Source organism: Benincasa hispida, chromosome 2 (assembly GCF_009727055.1).
Source record: "Benincasa hispida cultivar B227 chromosome 2, ASM972705v1, whole genome shotgun sequence".
NCBI lineage: Eukaryota > Viridiplantae > Streptophyta > Magnoliopsida > Cucurbitales > Cucurbitaceae > Benincasa > Benincasa hispida.
The window spans coordinates 19293299-19310347 of NC_052350.1; the positions used below are offsets into that span (position 1 = coordinate 19293299).

General features: G+C 33.4%; 2 protein-coding genes across 2 annotated transcripts; both read left to right on the forward strand.

The window, feature by feature from the left end:
- The first annotated feature begins 9982 nt into the window (after positions 1-9982).
- LOC120072246 (protein DMP9-like) lies at positions 9983-10748 on the forward strand. The gene has a single exon (XM_039024668.1). The coding sequence runs from the start codon at positions 10011-10013 to the stop codon at positions 10665-10667; it is 657 nt and encodes a 218-aa protein (XP_038880596.1). The 5' UTR covers positions 9983-10010; the 3' UTR covers positions 10668-10748.
- A 2267-nt stretch (positions 10749-13015) lies between these two features.
- LOC120071661 (class V chitinase-like) lies at positions 13016-15671 on the forward strand. The gene is made up of 2 exons (XM_039024033.1): positions 13016-14186; positions 15457-15671. The coding sequence occupies exons 1-2, from the start codon at positions 13094-13096 to the stop codon at positions 15477-15479; spliced, it is 1116 nt and encodes a 371-aa protein (XP_038879961.1). The 5' UTR covers positions 13016-13093; the 3' UTR covers positions 15480-15671.
- Positions 15672-17049: the final 1378 nt, after the last annotated feature.

Here is a 17049-nt window from a genome sequence, read left to right on the forward strand (position 1 = left end):
GAAGCTTGCTGACCTAAACGATCGTCTAGCGCGCGCACTTTAAACGATACGCAAGCGTCTCATCGTCTATACTATGCGTGCAACCAGTAAACGATTTGCCTTGCGATACTAAGCGATCGTTTAGTCAGTTACTAAGCGATGAAGCTTACTGACCTAAACGATCGTCCAGTGCACCCGCACATTAAGCGATCTGCGAGCATCTCATCGTCTACACGACGCGATACTCAGTGATCGCATACTCGATCGTCAACCCGATGCGACCAACTCTTGATCGCATCACCATCGTTTAACCGATGCATTCATCAGGATCACGTACTCCTTCATCTTTACAAAGCGATGGACAGCGATTGCGTAGAACTTCTTCTGCACGATGCGATCAACCCTAGATCGCTTCCTTCCTCGAATAGCCGTAACACTTGCCCAGAACTTCGACGAACGATTCAAAACTTTAAACAAACTTTGAATACAGACTCGATAACGATTATTAATGTCCTAAAATGCAAGGGCCTTTACAAATAACCGCAAATGTAAAAGGATCTTAAACAAATCGAGGTTAATGATCCCGAAAACATCCATTAATCTGGCACATCCACAACAGATTTAACAATTAAACAGCATAGAAATGCACCCACCATGAATGTATATTTCATTTCATTGCAACAGATGAAATCAGAGTATCAGAACCTGGCTCTGATAGCAATTGAAGGATCTCATACCGAGAGTTCCATGAGCGCGTTCGGATAGCTCCAATCTCACCGTGGCCGAAATATAACAATATACATTCATCACATACAATTATGCAAATAAATCTAATTATCGGCATGCTCAGAATAAGATAATTAACAGGGAAAGGGTTCCATACCAGTTGAAGACTATCTTCGAACTTCAAAACCCCAACGCAGCAGATCTTTCCAACAGATCTACCAACGCCCGGCGAGAATGTCAACTGCAGCAGCACGATCAACGCGAACAAGAATGTCGCAACGGGGACAACACCACCACTAATGAGCCCCGGGTATTCTTGGAGTGAAAACCCAAAGGGTGGGCTTTGGTGAATTTGGTAGAAGACGGAGGACAAACGAGTCGTGTAGGCGATAAGCAAGTAGAAGAGAAAATAATGCTATCGTATAGCAGAAGTGCTTATCGCATAGAGGAGCTACACGATCGTGTAGGAAATGCTGAACGATCGTTTAGGAAAAGGTGTACAATCGTTTAGTTAAATCGCGAGGTGGACGATCGTTTAGGCGGAGAAGCAACTATTGTATAGGCACTCGGGCGATCGTTTCACGAAATCTTTTGAGCGGAAGAAGAAAATATCGATTGCACTCTTCAAAAATGAAAACCTTTTTCATTTTAACCCATCGGTTACCATAACCAACGCTGCCCACTAACCTACGTCCAAACGTGGAAAAATGATTAATTATCATATAATTAATCAATTAAATAATTAATAAATTTAAAAATATTATTTTTATATCCTATAGTTAGATATCACATATCTACTCTAGTATTTTCTCTTCTACTTGATATAAATCATATTTATATCTAATTTCCTCCATAATAATGTATCTCATACATTTAGCTAATTATATCATATATAATTAGCCAGTCCAATTATATCATATATAATCGAACTTCCTCTTGTCAGTTTGAACTTTTCAAATTAATCCAAATACTGGTTCTCGACTTTATCCAAGCTACCTAGGGGACCTAATGAACCTGTGGCTCGAAGCTCTAATGGTACATGAATAGCTGACTAAACTCTTTAGCCACGAGATCCACCATCCGTTAACTATCAGGCATTTCACTAAAGACCAACAGCCGAACTCTTCTTACCACAGGTATATTTCTGTGTCCATCGGATATAACCAATCATGAGTATGATGACCCTTCATAGATGCTCGTAAGTACAGCTGGCCAATATACCATTTTGTCCCTATGGTTACATCTCACTCCTTAAGTACCATTGATTCCTCTAATGAACAATACAACATAGTCCAGCTATGGTGAACACCTCTTGGGCCAGGAGAAAGTGTGTGGCGCCACATCGTTTAAACCCCGGAATCAGCCCTTAAGGGAGCCATCTATCTACTAACCTCTGCCTCGGGGAAGGAGTAAATTTCATCTTGTGCAGCTGAATTCCCAGCTCCCGAATCAGAGGAATCCTCAAAATGGTAGGTTTGAATCGGCGACCTAGCCACTCGTACCCATACAAATCAAAAGACCGCACTCAATGGCAGAAGTTCCCAACTCACTCGGGATTGAGGTCATGTTACCTATGGTCATCCTAATGAAGTGAAGTCTCTGTCATGAACGGTGTTATATAACGAGACGTTAACACTTCGTGGTCAGGTCTTATACAAACTCTTTGTATAGGATGCTCCTGCTCGTATGTCCCCAACACGAATGATCAGGATCAGACCATCTGTGACATGTCACAACACTTGTGACCATTCTACAAAGCGGGTCGCGTCCGTAGCGTTACTAAGATAAGGTTTCCCTCCTATATCCATATACTACAGACCATTTTGGTTATCATTCAAGACGTGTTCCACTTGTATGCCACCACATACATGCTTGAGTCACTACAGATAACCAGGGATTTTATGTTTATTGGTTTGTAGTAAAGAAAATAAAACAAGTAAATGAGCAAAATACAAGATGTGAAGTAAATATCATATATTAACAATACAAGCGTTCATACAAACTGTTTACAAACTACAGGACACGAGACTTTAGGGCATCAACCCCAACACAATCAACATCGCAATAGCCAACCAGAGAGCTACTAGTGTCAAATGAGTATAGAAGACCATATTTAATTGTCCCATTTATGTATTTGATTATCCTTTTGGCGCTCAGCCAATGATTGTTATTTGGACATGATTGATACCTTGCACATATCCTGACAACAAAGGCTATATCTGGTCTACTAATTGTTAAGTAAAGCAAGCTTCCAATAATGTTTCTGTATAGACTCTTGTCAACTGAGTTCCCATCAAAGTATTTTGATAACTTTACATGCGTTGGAGCCGGAGTTCTTTTGATACTAGCATTTTCAAGGCCAAATTTCTTTACTAAATTATTAGCATATTTACTCTGGGAAACAAAGATTCCTTCATCCAGTTACTTTATTTGAAACTCAAAAAGTATGATAGTTCTCCTACCATGCTCATCTTAAATTCTTGTTTTATTTGTTTCACAAAGTGCTCGACCATCTCCTATGACATTCATCCGAAAATAATGTCATCAACATAGATTTGGACTATAACAAAGCTCTCTGGGGATTTCTTCACAAAAAGAGTTTTATCAACACACTCTGCCTGTACCCAAGTTCATACCAGGCTCTAGAAGCCTGTTTAAGATCATGAAACCCTTTGTTAAGTTTATATACATAGTCAAGATGAGAAGAGTCAACAAAACCCTTGGGCTGAGCAACATAAACTTCTGCTTTTAGATACCCATTTAAGAAGGTATTTTTTACATCCATTTGGTATAGTTTAAATTTCAGAAGACATGAAATACCAAGCAACAGTCTAATTGCTTCTAACCTGGCAACAGGAGCAAAAGCTTCATCAAAGTCTATTCCTTCTAATTGTGTATAACTTTGAGCCACTAATCTGGTTATATTTCTAGTCACATTCCCATTCTCATCAGCCTTGTTCTTGAAGATCCACTTTGTCCCAATTACATTCATTGACTCAAGTCTAGGGACAAGTGTCTAGACACCTTTTCGATTGAAGGGATTGAATCTTAATGCAAAATCGTTTAAACGTTTTGTCTTTGAATTGGGATTGGAAAATATCAAAATGGATTTTACAGAATTAAAAGGTTAAGCATTCGAGAAAGGGAATTTAGAAAGAAAAAAAATACCAAAATACCTTTGAAGACCAATTTCTTTAAAGACCTCTAGGAAATTCCTCCGCCCGAACTCTATATATCACGAATGAACACCATCAAAAGATTACCTAACTATTCTCAAGGTCAGAATCAATGGATTGTGAGATCCAAATTGGCAGGGAGTAGACAAATTTTTTTTTAGAGAAAATTTTTCTCTGAAAGATTAAGAGAAAGAAAGAAAACTACATAGTGGTGAGATTGAAAAGTCTTCCCAAAAGTTTTTTTTTTTTTTTTTTTGTTTCTGTATAAAACATAGGAACTTACATGAGGGGAAATAACTTCCCCTTACACCCACTCTCCACCCTACAACTATAGGGGAGTTATTTTTCCACTTAAAAATAATTTATTTCTTTAACTAATAAATATATATATGAAATCATATTTAATATATGATAAATAATCCATAAATATTAACTATTAATTAATCAATATTAATATCACATGTTTATTTCATCATACATTTAAATCATATAAAAATGTAGATCTCTCTCTTAGCCTATAGTTTCAATATGAATCCACTTCATATTAAATTTTACTCTATAGTTTTTATATGAATCCATTTCATATTAATTTAATATTCAAATCCTATTCAAATATTATTCTCTCATATTATATAGTTTTAATTATAAATCATATTCATAATTAACTATATATCATAATGTATCATTATACATTATACTTTATACCAACCCTTATTAATATAAAATTTCCTAAAAGATTTTAACAATTCAAATTATTTCAAAAATTAATTGACCTTATTTTACCATTAGTGAGCTAGCAAGGGGGCCTAATTGACCTACAGATTAGAAGCTCCAATGATTTGAGGTTAAAATCGGTCAAACTATTTAATTAATATAATCAACATTCATTAACTGTGGGTTACTCCACTAAGACACATAGTTACACTCTTCACACTGTAGATATATTTATTGATAGAGTTGACAATCAACATGTGGAAGCAAGTAAGGATCTAAAAACTCTAATTACATCAATTTTAAAGAAAAAACATGTACGTTCAAGAGAAAAGCTAGAAATACGGTTTTAGCATACAACCTTTGTATTTTCCACTAAATTGCTTGAATCCTCTCTGGTTTCTTCTTCAATCTCAGCAGTAGACTACCACCAAAGTCTTTCCTACTATCCTCAAACCTTAGATTGAATGGTAAGACTCAAATTGAGAGCAATTGTGTGTGGGTTTTTAGAGTTAAAGTAAGAGAAAAATAGTTTTTATTTTTCAGATTTTCGGCTTTTTATCAACCCCGAAACTGAAGCCAAAGTCTCCATATATATATCTCATGGAGATTAGCTTCATGGAGATGAAGCCACTCAATTTTCCATTAAAAATTGAGTGGCATGAGATGGATTTGTTAGTGGAAGAAGATGGGATTTTCCCAGTTTCATTAAACCTAAATTTGAAATTATATTTGTTTTAATTTGTGAAATTAATTCCAAAATTCCGAATTTCAAAATTTAATTAAACAAATTTTATTATTTGAATTTCATAAATTCAAATTTTAATTAATTTGGGTAATTCAATTAAACCAATTTAATTAATTTAATAATATCAAATATTAAATTAATATAACACCTCATCAAATAGTAAAATCATATTTAAATACTGTCAATCCTTTTATGAGCTAATAGAGGGACCTAGGACTTACAAATCATGAGGTTCAACGATTTGAGATTAATTGGTTAAACTCTTTAAACCGGATTAATCATTATTCGTTAATTATCGAGACATACCACTATAGTCCAATAGTTGCACTCTACTCACTGTAGATATATTTTTGTCCACTTGATTTAACCATAATCAATAAGTCGATCTTTCATAGGCCGTTTGTATTTACAACTAGGTCAAAATTACCGTTTTACCCCTATAATACATCTTGCTCCTTAAGTCTCCACTCATCCTTTATTGAACAATTGGTTTATAGTCCAACTAATAAACTGATTCCCTCTCTGCCACTAGAGGGTGGGGCCCCTTTGTTCAAGACCAACAATCAGTACTTAAGGGAACAACCTATCTGTTGAACCTAAGATGGGTAGGAGTGAATTTCGTCTTGCAGGACTATGTCCCCAGCTATCCATCCGGTCTTACCTCTAAAATAGAAGGCTTATTGAGCGGTGATGTTGAACCACTCTTACCGATGTAGATTAAAGGATAATCCCGAATAAACAAGAGTTCATAGTTAGCTCAGGATTAAGATCGAGTTACCTTAGGTCATCAAATTGAAATAGTCAATTTTAACAGTAAACAGTCGTTATAAAGAAAAATGACTATTTCGTGGTCCGGTCTTATGCAAACATCTTTTGTATAGGATGCCCTCACACACATTTATTCACATGAACGACTTTGGGATCACATCATTTGTATCAATATACAAAGTGGGTAGTGTCCATAATGTCCCCAGGATAAGGTACCCAATCTTATCCATATACTTATAGACCTTTTTGGCTATATACTAAAACTTGATCCTCTTTTATGTCTTTACATAAAGTTTAAGTATTCATATTATAGCCATGGGTTGGTTTATTGGATTTATAAAAGAATGTTATTCAATAACACCCTTATTTGATAGAAATTTCAATAATAACTTTATTTAGAATAGAATATGTTTAATGTTTACAAACTACGAATTTTAGGACATTCCCAACATTAATGTGTCCATGCATATGACCAATCATCAATAAGTCGATTCTTCACGAATTGTTCGCAATTACAGTTGTGTCAAAATTACTGTTTTACCCCTGTAATTGCATCTTTCTCCTTACGTCCCACTGATTCTTTAATGAACAACCTGTTTGTGGTCCTATCATAAATAAATCCCTCTCGGGTCAATGAGAGGAAGGGGCCTCTTGTTCAAGACCAGAAGTTAGTAATTAAGAGAGCAATTCATCTATTTTTCCTAAAAGCGAGAATGAGTGAATTCCATCTTGTGGAGATATGTTCTCAACTCTCTACTTAGAAAAATACCTAAAATGGTAGGCTTATTGAGTCAGCGACTCGGATCACTCACACCCATATAAATCAAAGGATTACCCTCATAGACGAGAGTCCATAACTCACTCAGGATTGAGATCGAGTTACCTTAAGTTAATGGTATTATAAAGAACGATTAATCATTTCTCGGTTCGTTCTTACACAAACTCTTTGTACAGAATACCTCCACTCACAGGTCTCCATATGAACAATTTGGATTAAATTGTTAGTAACACTTATAAAGTGGATCGTATCTGCAGTGTCACTAGGATAAGGCACCCAATCTTATCCATATATTGCAGACCTTTCAGGTTACTTGAACATGATCCACTTGTATGTCTACCACATACTGTTCAAGCTACATAAATAACCTTGGATATTAGTTTATTGGATTGAGTTAATGCATTCTAAATGTTGAATAAAACACTTCTTATTTTATTAAATAATAATTTATACTTACAAATTAAAAACTACAATATTCACGAGATTTTGGACATTAAATCCAACATGCAAATCATTGTTGCTACATAAGATCTCAAGATAACCTTAAATTATTTTACTTCTATATGTTGATAATAGGTGCAAACTAACAGAAAATTCTAAAGATAAAAACTGGCTATATAAAGAATTTGATATGAAAGATTTAAGAGCTACCAAAAAAATCTTGGGGATGAAGATCGAGAGAAAGGATGGTACATTAACATTGTCACAAGAAGAATATGTGAAAAATCTGTTAAATGATTTCACACGAAAAATGCAAAAGCTGTGAGTACTCCCTTAGCTTGTCATTTTAAATTAACTAAGGGGCACTCACCCACTACTGAGCAGGAAAGAGATCATATGGTTAGAGTGTCTTATGCTTCAGCTATAGGTAGTCTCATCTATTTCATAGTTTGCACAAGATCAGACATTGTACATGCAATGAGAGTTGTTAGCAGGTACATGAGTAATCTAGGGAAGCAACACTGGGAGGCTGTAAAATGGATTTTTAGATGTCTGAAAGAAACAGCTAATTATGCTTTGCTTTTTAAGTAGTCAGATTTTAAACTGCAAGACTATGTTGATACAGATATGGCAGGTGATACAGGTGGCAGAAATATACTATCAGGTATATTTTTACTTTGGGTAATACTACTATAAGTTGGATTTCTAGACTGTAGAAGATAGTAGCTCTTTCTACTACAGAAGTTGAGTATGTTGCAATTATTGAAGTAAGTAAGGGGATGATATGGCTTCATTCCTTTTTAGAAGAGTTTGACTTGAAATTGGGAAAGAGAACATTTCATTGTGACAATCAGAGTGCTATTCATTTAGCAAAGAATCTAGTGTTTCATTCGAGAACGAAACACATACAGGTAAAGTACCATTTTATTTGATCAATTTTTGAACACGTAGTATTGGTGCTTGAAAAGATTTTAGGAATTCATAATCCAATAGATATGTTTATAATATTCATTCATGTTGACAAACTGAAGTGGTGCGGAACTTCAATTCAACTTTTGTATGAGTAAAGAGAGAAGTTAGCTATTGTTGCAGTGGAGACATGATACTTGTTTGGTCTTCAAGTAGGAGATTGTTAAAGAAAATATGGCCCGTTTTCGTTTACTTATTTCTTAAACCTTTAGCATGCTTAACCAATAAGCAAAAATCTCATTAGCTATAATATACAACACAAAGTTAGAGGAAAAGAATATAAGTGTGAGTTGTGAGTTCTCTTGCCATTGAAGAAGAAAGCCGTGGGGTTCTGTGTGTTCTAAGGCCAAAGGAAGAAAAAAAGCCGTCGAGTGAGTTTTTTTTCTTTGTGTTGTTTAGAGTGTGTTTTTCTTTTATTTGAGAGTTTTGTGAGTTTTGTACGAATGATTCTTGAACAATTTTCTTGAGAGAAAATTTGAGAGAAATCATCTTTTAGTATTGTAAATTCTTGTACCATTCTTCTTAACTATTTTAGTGGAACCTGCATCGATGGTATAAAACTGGACGTAGCCCACACTAGTGAACCAGTGTAAATTAGGTGTCACCTCTCTTCCCTTAAATTTGATTTATTATTGTTCTGTTTCTTTAAAACTCAGATTTATTCTTTTAAGCTAGTGAGCTACAAATTATTTATTCTGCACTATTTGAAACTCAAATTTGATTTGAGATTGTTGAATAATTTATATTATCTGAATTTAGTTGATTAATTTAGATTGATATACTATTATCCCCTATCACGATTCATATACGAATTTGAGCTCCCATTAGGGGCTTTGGATCATGGATCTCTGTGGTGTGTCTCGGAACAAGATGGTATTGGAAATTCCTTTGTATGGAAAATCTTGGACTTTGAAGGATCCTTATGTTCATGGCGTCGGAGTATCCGTCGTCAGTGTCGGTTCCAACGGCAACAAAATTCTAACATATGTTTAGGTGAGTTGAATTTTCTGTTGAATTTAAATATTTCATGTTTTATGTAATTTCTTTAAAAAGTTTTCCAAAATGTAATTTTGGTTTTAAAATTGGATTATAAATTTAAGGAGAGGAAACAAACCCAAACTTTAAATCTAAATGGTTATTAAAAAAAAGATCTAAATGGTTCAATTTGATATGTTTTTAATTATTTTATGTCAAAATGTGAAAGTTTTGTCTTGTATTAAGAACATTTGGTTTTTGAAAAACTGTGTTTGTTTTCTTACTTTATTTTTCTTAACAAGGTTTTCATTTTTGTTAATAAAACATTCTATAAATTTTTAGCAAAATTACAAAAATAAAAACAAAAGGTTAATTTTTTTAATTTCGGAATAATTGGTTTTAAGAATTCAAAATCTTTGATCACATCAGACTCTTCTCTCTCCCATCAGGTTACCCCATTTCCAATTTTCAATTCAAAATATCCTTATCTTTAATTTAGAATTTTAAGCCCGAAAATTCCCACACAGACGCAATTACCAATTTTTATTTAAAAAAACACATGGCCCAATGAAATGGAGCCACGCATGGGCTACACATACAGCCGTCAACAGGCAAGCTTTTCTCTTCCACGAATTCAGTTATTCATTTTATTTCATTTTTTATTTACAGTTATTCCAATTCTTTAATAAACATCAAACCTTCCCAAAACTTGTCCCCTTCTTCTCAAAATCCAAAAACAATGGATGAACAGACACTAACCACCGATGAAGATCTCGGAATCAAAATCTACACAGCCACACCGCCGATCGACTCGTCCTCCCCCTACACAGACCACCCCACCGGCGGCAGCCGAAAAAGACGAGCAATGGCAAAAGGAATGCAAAAAACACTCTCGAAAACCTCAATGCTAGTGAACTTCCTTCCAACCGGCACTCTCCTAACATTCGAAATGCTGCTGCCGTCAGTTTCCGGGAAGGGTGAGTGCACGGCGGTGAACACCATGATGATAAACCTTCTCCTTGGCCTATGCGCTTTATCATGCTTCTTGTTTCACTTTACGGACAGTTTCAAAGGCGGCGACGGCAAAGTTTATTACGGGATCGTGACGCCGCGGGGGCTGGCGGTGTTCAAGACGGGGCTGACGGAGGTGGAAGTGCCGAATGAGGAGAGGTTTAAAGTGGGGTTCACGGATTTTGTTCACGCCGCTATGTCTGTTATGGTTTTCATGGCGATTGCGTTTTCGGATCATAGAGTCACGAATTGTTTATTTCCAGGACACGTGGCGGATATGGAAGAAGTTATGGAAAGCTTTCCTTTGATGGTGGGGACCATTTGTAGTGCTCTCTTCTTGGTGTTTCCTAATACTAGATATGGCATTGGTTGCATGGCCAATTGACTGTATTACCCTCTCCCTTCTTTTTTTTTTTAATTCTTATTTTAATTTCACTACCAATAAATACGCTTTTAACTATTGCGTTCTTTTGAGTAAATAAATATTAGAAAGGGTTAGATGGTTCCTTTTTTTCGTTTTTATTTATTTATTTATTTATAATTACTATCCCAGCAGGCCATTGCAGTTTGAGTTTTGTGTTTATCTTTTTCCCTTTTGTTTTCTTTTGTTCTTTTAATTATAATTTTTATTATTCTCCAACAGTTTCGCTTTATCCTTTTATTTATTTATTTTTATTTTCCTGTATATATATTTATATATATATTGCTTTTGAAAATCTTGTACGTTTCCTCACTATTTTTCTGGTTAAAATTTTCATAAAAATCTAAATCAAATTTTCTTCTTCATGCTCGTAAAGCTTTGGAGGATCTAAGGACTTCAATTCTTCATACTTTCCATCCTTAATGGTTTATACTGCATATGTTTAGTGTTGTTATTATTTTGAATTTGTTGGGTTTTTTCCCTTCAAAAATTTTTTCTTAGAAAAATCAATGTGTTGATACATGGTTCAGGTCGTTATCGTTGCAAGTGCATCGTGGACTTAACCTCTAGCCCACTTCTCTTGGTCTAGGCTTGTTTTTTTAACGGATTTGTGTGAAAGATCCTTGCATGGGACCAAGTCTACCAAATTTCAATATCTAAGTTATATTAAGAGTGTATAGTTTAACTAAGTACATAAAAGTAAGATCAAAGCTCTCATTTGATAATCTTTTATTCTTCTCTTTTGGAGTCGTTGAATAAGGTAATTTATAGTATTGCTCCTTTGAAAGTTGTTTGTGCTTACGTGTAACTTTGGTAATGTCAGTGTAGTTACGGTACTTGAGGCTGTAGGGCACGAGATCGAACATGATTTGAATATTTCTTGATTAGTATATATTCACTTAGTCGGCTGGTTGACTCATAATCCAAGGCTTGACTTTTCCCTTTTGGGATGCATGTTTCCTATGTAGTCCCCCAATTCCCTAGGGGCCATTTGTGGACTTCAGGTCTTGCCTAGGACAACCCTCAACAAAATTAACGAGGAAAAAAGATCCAAAAATCTCGTTTATATTTTTCTCTCCCCCTCTCTTTCTCCTCCTCTTTCTCCTCTTCCTCATTATTTCTTCTTCTTTCTTCTCATTCTTTTTCCCTTTTTCAAGCTCACCACTCATCGCACAACTTACCAAAACCAACTATCTTGTGGCTCCAATCGACTACACATATAAGATCTGAATAATTTGAGACGAATGGTTAAGATCTAAAAGTTTTCAACTCTATATGTATGGTTCAACTAGAAATAAACTGCAAAATGCTATCAAACCAAGTAAGAACTCAATGAATAAGGTACATATTACGTTCTCTTTCACCATCTACGCATGTCGTTAAATTATAAAAAGAAATATAAAAGTATTTACTGATTTCGTATTCTGTAAATAATCTTTTCAAAATGTGGATGGATAGCTCCATTGTGAGCACTACATTTAATAATTAATTAATTAAAATCCCTTTTTGATATTTCAATATATAACTTAATAATTTTTTATTTGAATTTTATTCTCTCAAGAAGGATTGGAGGACTACCTTAAATATTTATTACAATAATGAACTAATTAAGGCCTAAATTTTGAGAGTGATTAAAATAAAATAAGTACAAAAAAATATCTCTATTCTAAGTCTTAAATTATTATTATTATTTTTTTTTTACAAAATATCAATTTATACCTTTAAATTTTGAGGGTGGTAGCTAATAAGTATAAATTAAAACTATAAAGTGTATGATTTACACTCTCCTTTAAATTTTGGTATGGTGAGATATTTTATAATTTGAGTCAATTAAACACCAAAATTTTATTAAGAACATTTCATTTTGATTACTTTTGAAAATCATCCTACATTGATTCTCAATTGTTAAACTTTTTCAAATGTTAGTTTTATAAAATGGACCATTAGAGTATATTTATGAACAATTTCTAAGAAAATTGTGATTATGAATTAGATTGATTCATTAATAAAAATTTATGAGTTTAATTAATGTAATTATAAGTTCCCACCCAATTTTCGTAAAGGAAACATAATAAATGGATAAATTGATATAATGATAGAAATCAATTAAAAAAGAAAAGATGTTTCCCTCTTCTTTTTCTTTCGAAATGACGTCAGTCTACAATGGTAGAGTTGCCAAACTTCATCGTCAACTCAACCATATTCAGAAGAAACCCAGAAAGGTTTGATCTTTCAAATCAATAAATTAAGATTGCTTCATACATTATTCAGCAAACTTAATACAATTAATGACAATTGGTATACTAATCAACATCTTCTTCTTCCCAATTCAATTTATGAATCTATAAAATCAACAAAAATTTCCCCCAATTTCTCACTTCCATCCAATAATGGGTTCCACAATAATCAATCTATTCTTTTCTTTCATCGTCCTTCTCCAACTTCACTCCTCCGCCGGACAGAGCAGCGGAATGAAGGGCATTTACTGGTTTTCCGGTTCTGGATTTCCGGTGTCCGACATAGATTCCAGTCTGTTCACCCATATCTTTTGTGCCTTCGCCGATCTCGCTCCAAACACTTTCCAAGTCACCATTTCACCTTCAAACTCTGCAAAATTCAAAACCTTCACTCAAACCGTTCAACGCAAAAATCCCAATGTCAAAACGCTCTTATCCATCGGTGGCGGTGGTGCCAACGCCGATACTTTCGCCGCCATGGCCAGCCAGCCCGATTCCCGCAAATCCTTCATCAGTTCATCCATTTCCTTAGCCCGATCCAACGGTTTCTTAGGCCTCGATCTCGATTGGGAATACCCATCAAACCAAAACCAAATCTCATCGTTTTCCACTCTCTGTACAGAGTGGCGCGCCGCCGCGGAGAAAGAATCCCAATCCTCCGGCAAACCCCGGTTGCTTCTCTCTGCCGCCGTTTTCCGGTCGTCTAATTATTACGGATTGCCATTACCTGCGTCAGTTCTAGCCACAAAATTGGATTGGATCAACGTCATGTGCTACGATTTCTACGGCCCTGGCTGGTCGCCGAACTCGACAGCGCCGCCAGCAGCTCTGTTTGGGTCCGCCGGGCAGGTGAATTGTGACGCCGGTATAACGTCGTGGATTCAGTCAGGATTCCCAGCGAGTAAAATAGTGTTGGGAATTCCGTTTTATGGGTGGGCGTGGCGGTTGGTGAACCAGAATAATAATGGGTTGTATGCTCCGGCGAACGGAGCAGCGACGGGAGCAGGAATTGACGACGGAGCGATAACATATAAGGGGATAAACGCGTTTAAAGAGAATAACAGAGTAAATTCGGTGTATAATGGGATGGTTGTTACGAATTATGTCAGTTCAGGAACGACATGGATTGGGTATGATGATAAACAGAGTGTTGCGGCGAAGGTTGCTTATGCAAAGAAGAAAGGACTGTTTGGTTATTTTGCTTGGCAAGTTGGGGCAGATGATAATTGGACTCTTTCTCGAACAGGTACAACGTTACTACTCATTTATCATCCATAGTTAGTTAGTTTTTTTTTTTTTTTTTCTTAATATATAATCGGAATCTCTAAAAGTTCGAAATTTTAATCCTTCAATACCTCTAGATAAAGATATTTGATTTGTAAGGATATTTTTTCAATATATTGAAATACTCGAAAATATTTAAATTTACATAATTAGGAAAAAAACACTATTCCATCATCATCTATCCTATAATATTAACAATATATTTTTTTATCAGTTTCTATCATTAATGGACACTGAAAAACTTCTATTAACCTTTAATGAAAAAGAAATAAAAAATAAAATTTTGCTATTGTGTATAAATAATTTTTCTATTTTTCTATTTTTGAAAATTTTTCATAAATTTATATAAAATAATTTGTTTTTATTAATTTGATTTGTTTATATTGATTTTATATGTTATTTTTCTTAACAAAATATTCTATATTAATAAAAAAATTATAAAATAATATTATTTTAAATTTAATTATCTTTCTAAAAAAAATAACATATAATCAAGAAGAGTGGTATCTATGGTTTATAGTATTTATTGTAATTATAAAATACAAATAAAGTATAGTGATATATTATATAAGAAAAAAATGAAGGGCAAAAAAGTACAAAAAAAGGTTGCCCAAAAATTTTTAAAACTCATGTTTCAAAAAATATCAAAAACCCTTAGAATATCCCGTAAAGGCATTTTCAAATTATTGGTTATCTTACATTACTCTAGATGTGGTAATCCATATGCCCATTTTATGAACTTGGATTTACACAAATCAAACGATCTCTTAGAGTAATACTTGCTCGCTCTAATAAAAAGTTTAAATATATTAAAAAGGTAGAAAAGAAAAAAAAATCACATGCAAATTGTGATTGGACTACTAGATAGACTACCCAATGCATTAAGTATTTTTCTTAAATTTAACATAATTTTCTTTTAAAACAATCTTAAAATTACTTTTATAAAATTATTTAAAGTTGAACTAAAATTATAGTGTAACTTTTTTTTTAAGATAAGCAAAGAAAAATAAATGAAGAAGAGAGCATGAAAGTCCATACTACAACTTAAAAATGGATGATGTTAATTGTTTATTTTTTTAATTTTATTTTATGAATGTTATGGGAGCATAAACACCCTTTCTTTTTCTTTGTGGAATGAAGTGCATATTTATTCGATAAAAAACAAATTAAAGTAATTGAAATCATGTAGTTTTGTTATTAATATTAATGTTGGTGTGTTTGGAATAATGCAGCTTCAACAACATGGTCCGGATAAATTGGAAGATGACGTGGACAGAACGGATATATTTATGAATATCATGTTCCAAAAAAGTATTAAATAAATATTAAGGAATAAAAAATTGGAGTTGAAGATTTAGGGTGGAGTGTTGCAATCTCTCAATATATATAATAATATAGTTTGGTATTGATATATTATTGTGAGGTAATAATTTTTTGGCTTAGTCGAGTGTGCTATTTTGTTTCTTCAAAAGTAAAATAATAATAATAATAATAATAATAATAATAATAATAATAAAAGGCTATTTTGAATTACTTTTATTTATTTAAGTATTTTTGGCAATATATATGTTTAAAGTTGGACAAAGGAAGATTGGGAAGAGAAATCATACATACGTAAATATAAGCCTTTAGGGAAAATATTTTGAATGAAAGGAATTATTTATTTATTTATTTATTTACTTACTTACTTGGGAGTGACTTTCCAATAATTTGAGGATAAGGAGATGGTTGAAAAACACTTCAGGAAAAACTACTTTTAGGAGGGCATAAAACGCATGGTTAAAAGTAAAAAAACGTAACTAAAAATATTAACAATGCTGAAGCACGCGTTGCCAAGAATGTCATTGTTAGTGATATATTCACCATGCATCGCTAAAAGACAATTTTTACTAACATGTACATGTAACTAAAAACTCACTTTTAACAACACGTTATTTGTCATTATTTGTATTATACAATGAAGTTGCAAGTTTGTCACTGAAAGTTAAGTTTTAACAACATATATGACTATTACTAAAGGTGGATCAATAATGGTCATTATAAGTATCTTTTGTAATATATGTAAATGTCGGTAAAAATATTTCATTAATTAGAAAAACTAATATTAAATTCAATATACAAACTTGTTATCACTAGTACAAAATTAGGCTATAATATCAATCGAAAATCGACACTATAGGATCTTTACATTGAAGAAGGCTAACTAAACAATATTTATGTGGATATATAATAAAAGTAACATGATATTTGTATAAACAACTTAACTTTCATCAAACATAACAATTAACTAATTTACTTCAACAAAAGTAATATAATTATTCGTCCTGTCCACAAACTATATTCAATTTATAAATATAAACGAAATTGGTAACTATAATAAGTACAAGACTCTAAAACGTTAATATCACTTAACTTCTCTAGCCGATTACTTTACCTAACAAATTAGAATAAAAGATGAAAACCCATCAAGAAAATACAAATATAATTATGGTAAGCAATAAAATTGTATAAACATGGGTAGAGCAAATTACAAAGTGGAGATCTTAACCTTTACCCATATAATTTTCTAGTCTCTAAGTCGTCTCCCCATGTAAACAAGAGTTGAACTAACTTTTCTATTTGCATATTCAATTTTGAAATTCGATGTAATGTGTTACAATCCCCTTTTTCTAAGCACAAATGCTAGATAATAAATTTTCCCTCTGAAAAAATCAATATGGAAACTAGCGAACACAATAATGGTGAGAAGCACAAATGCATTAGCTCTTTATTATTAAACATGACTTATTGTTCCTACATTGTCTTCTTAACTAAAATGTGATTGT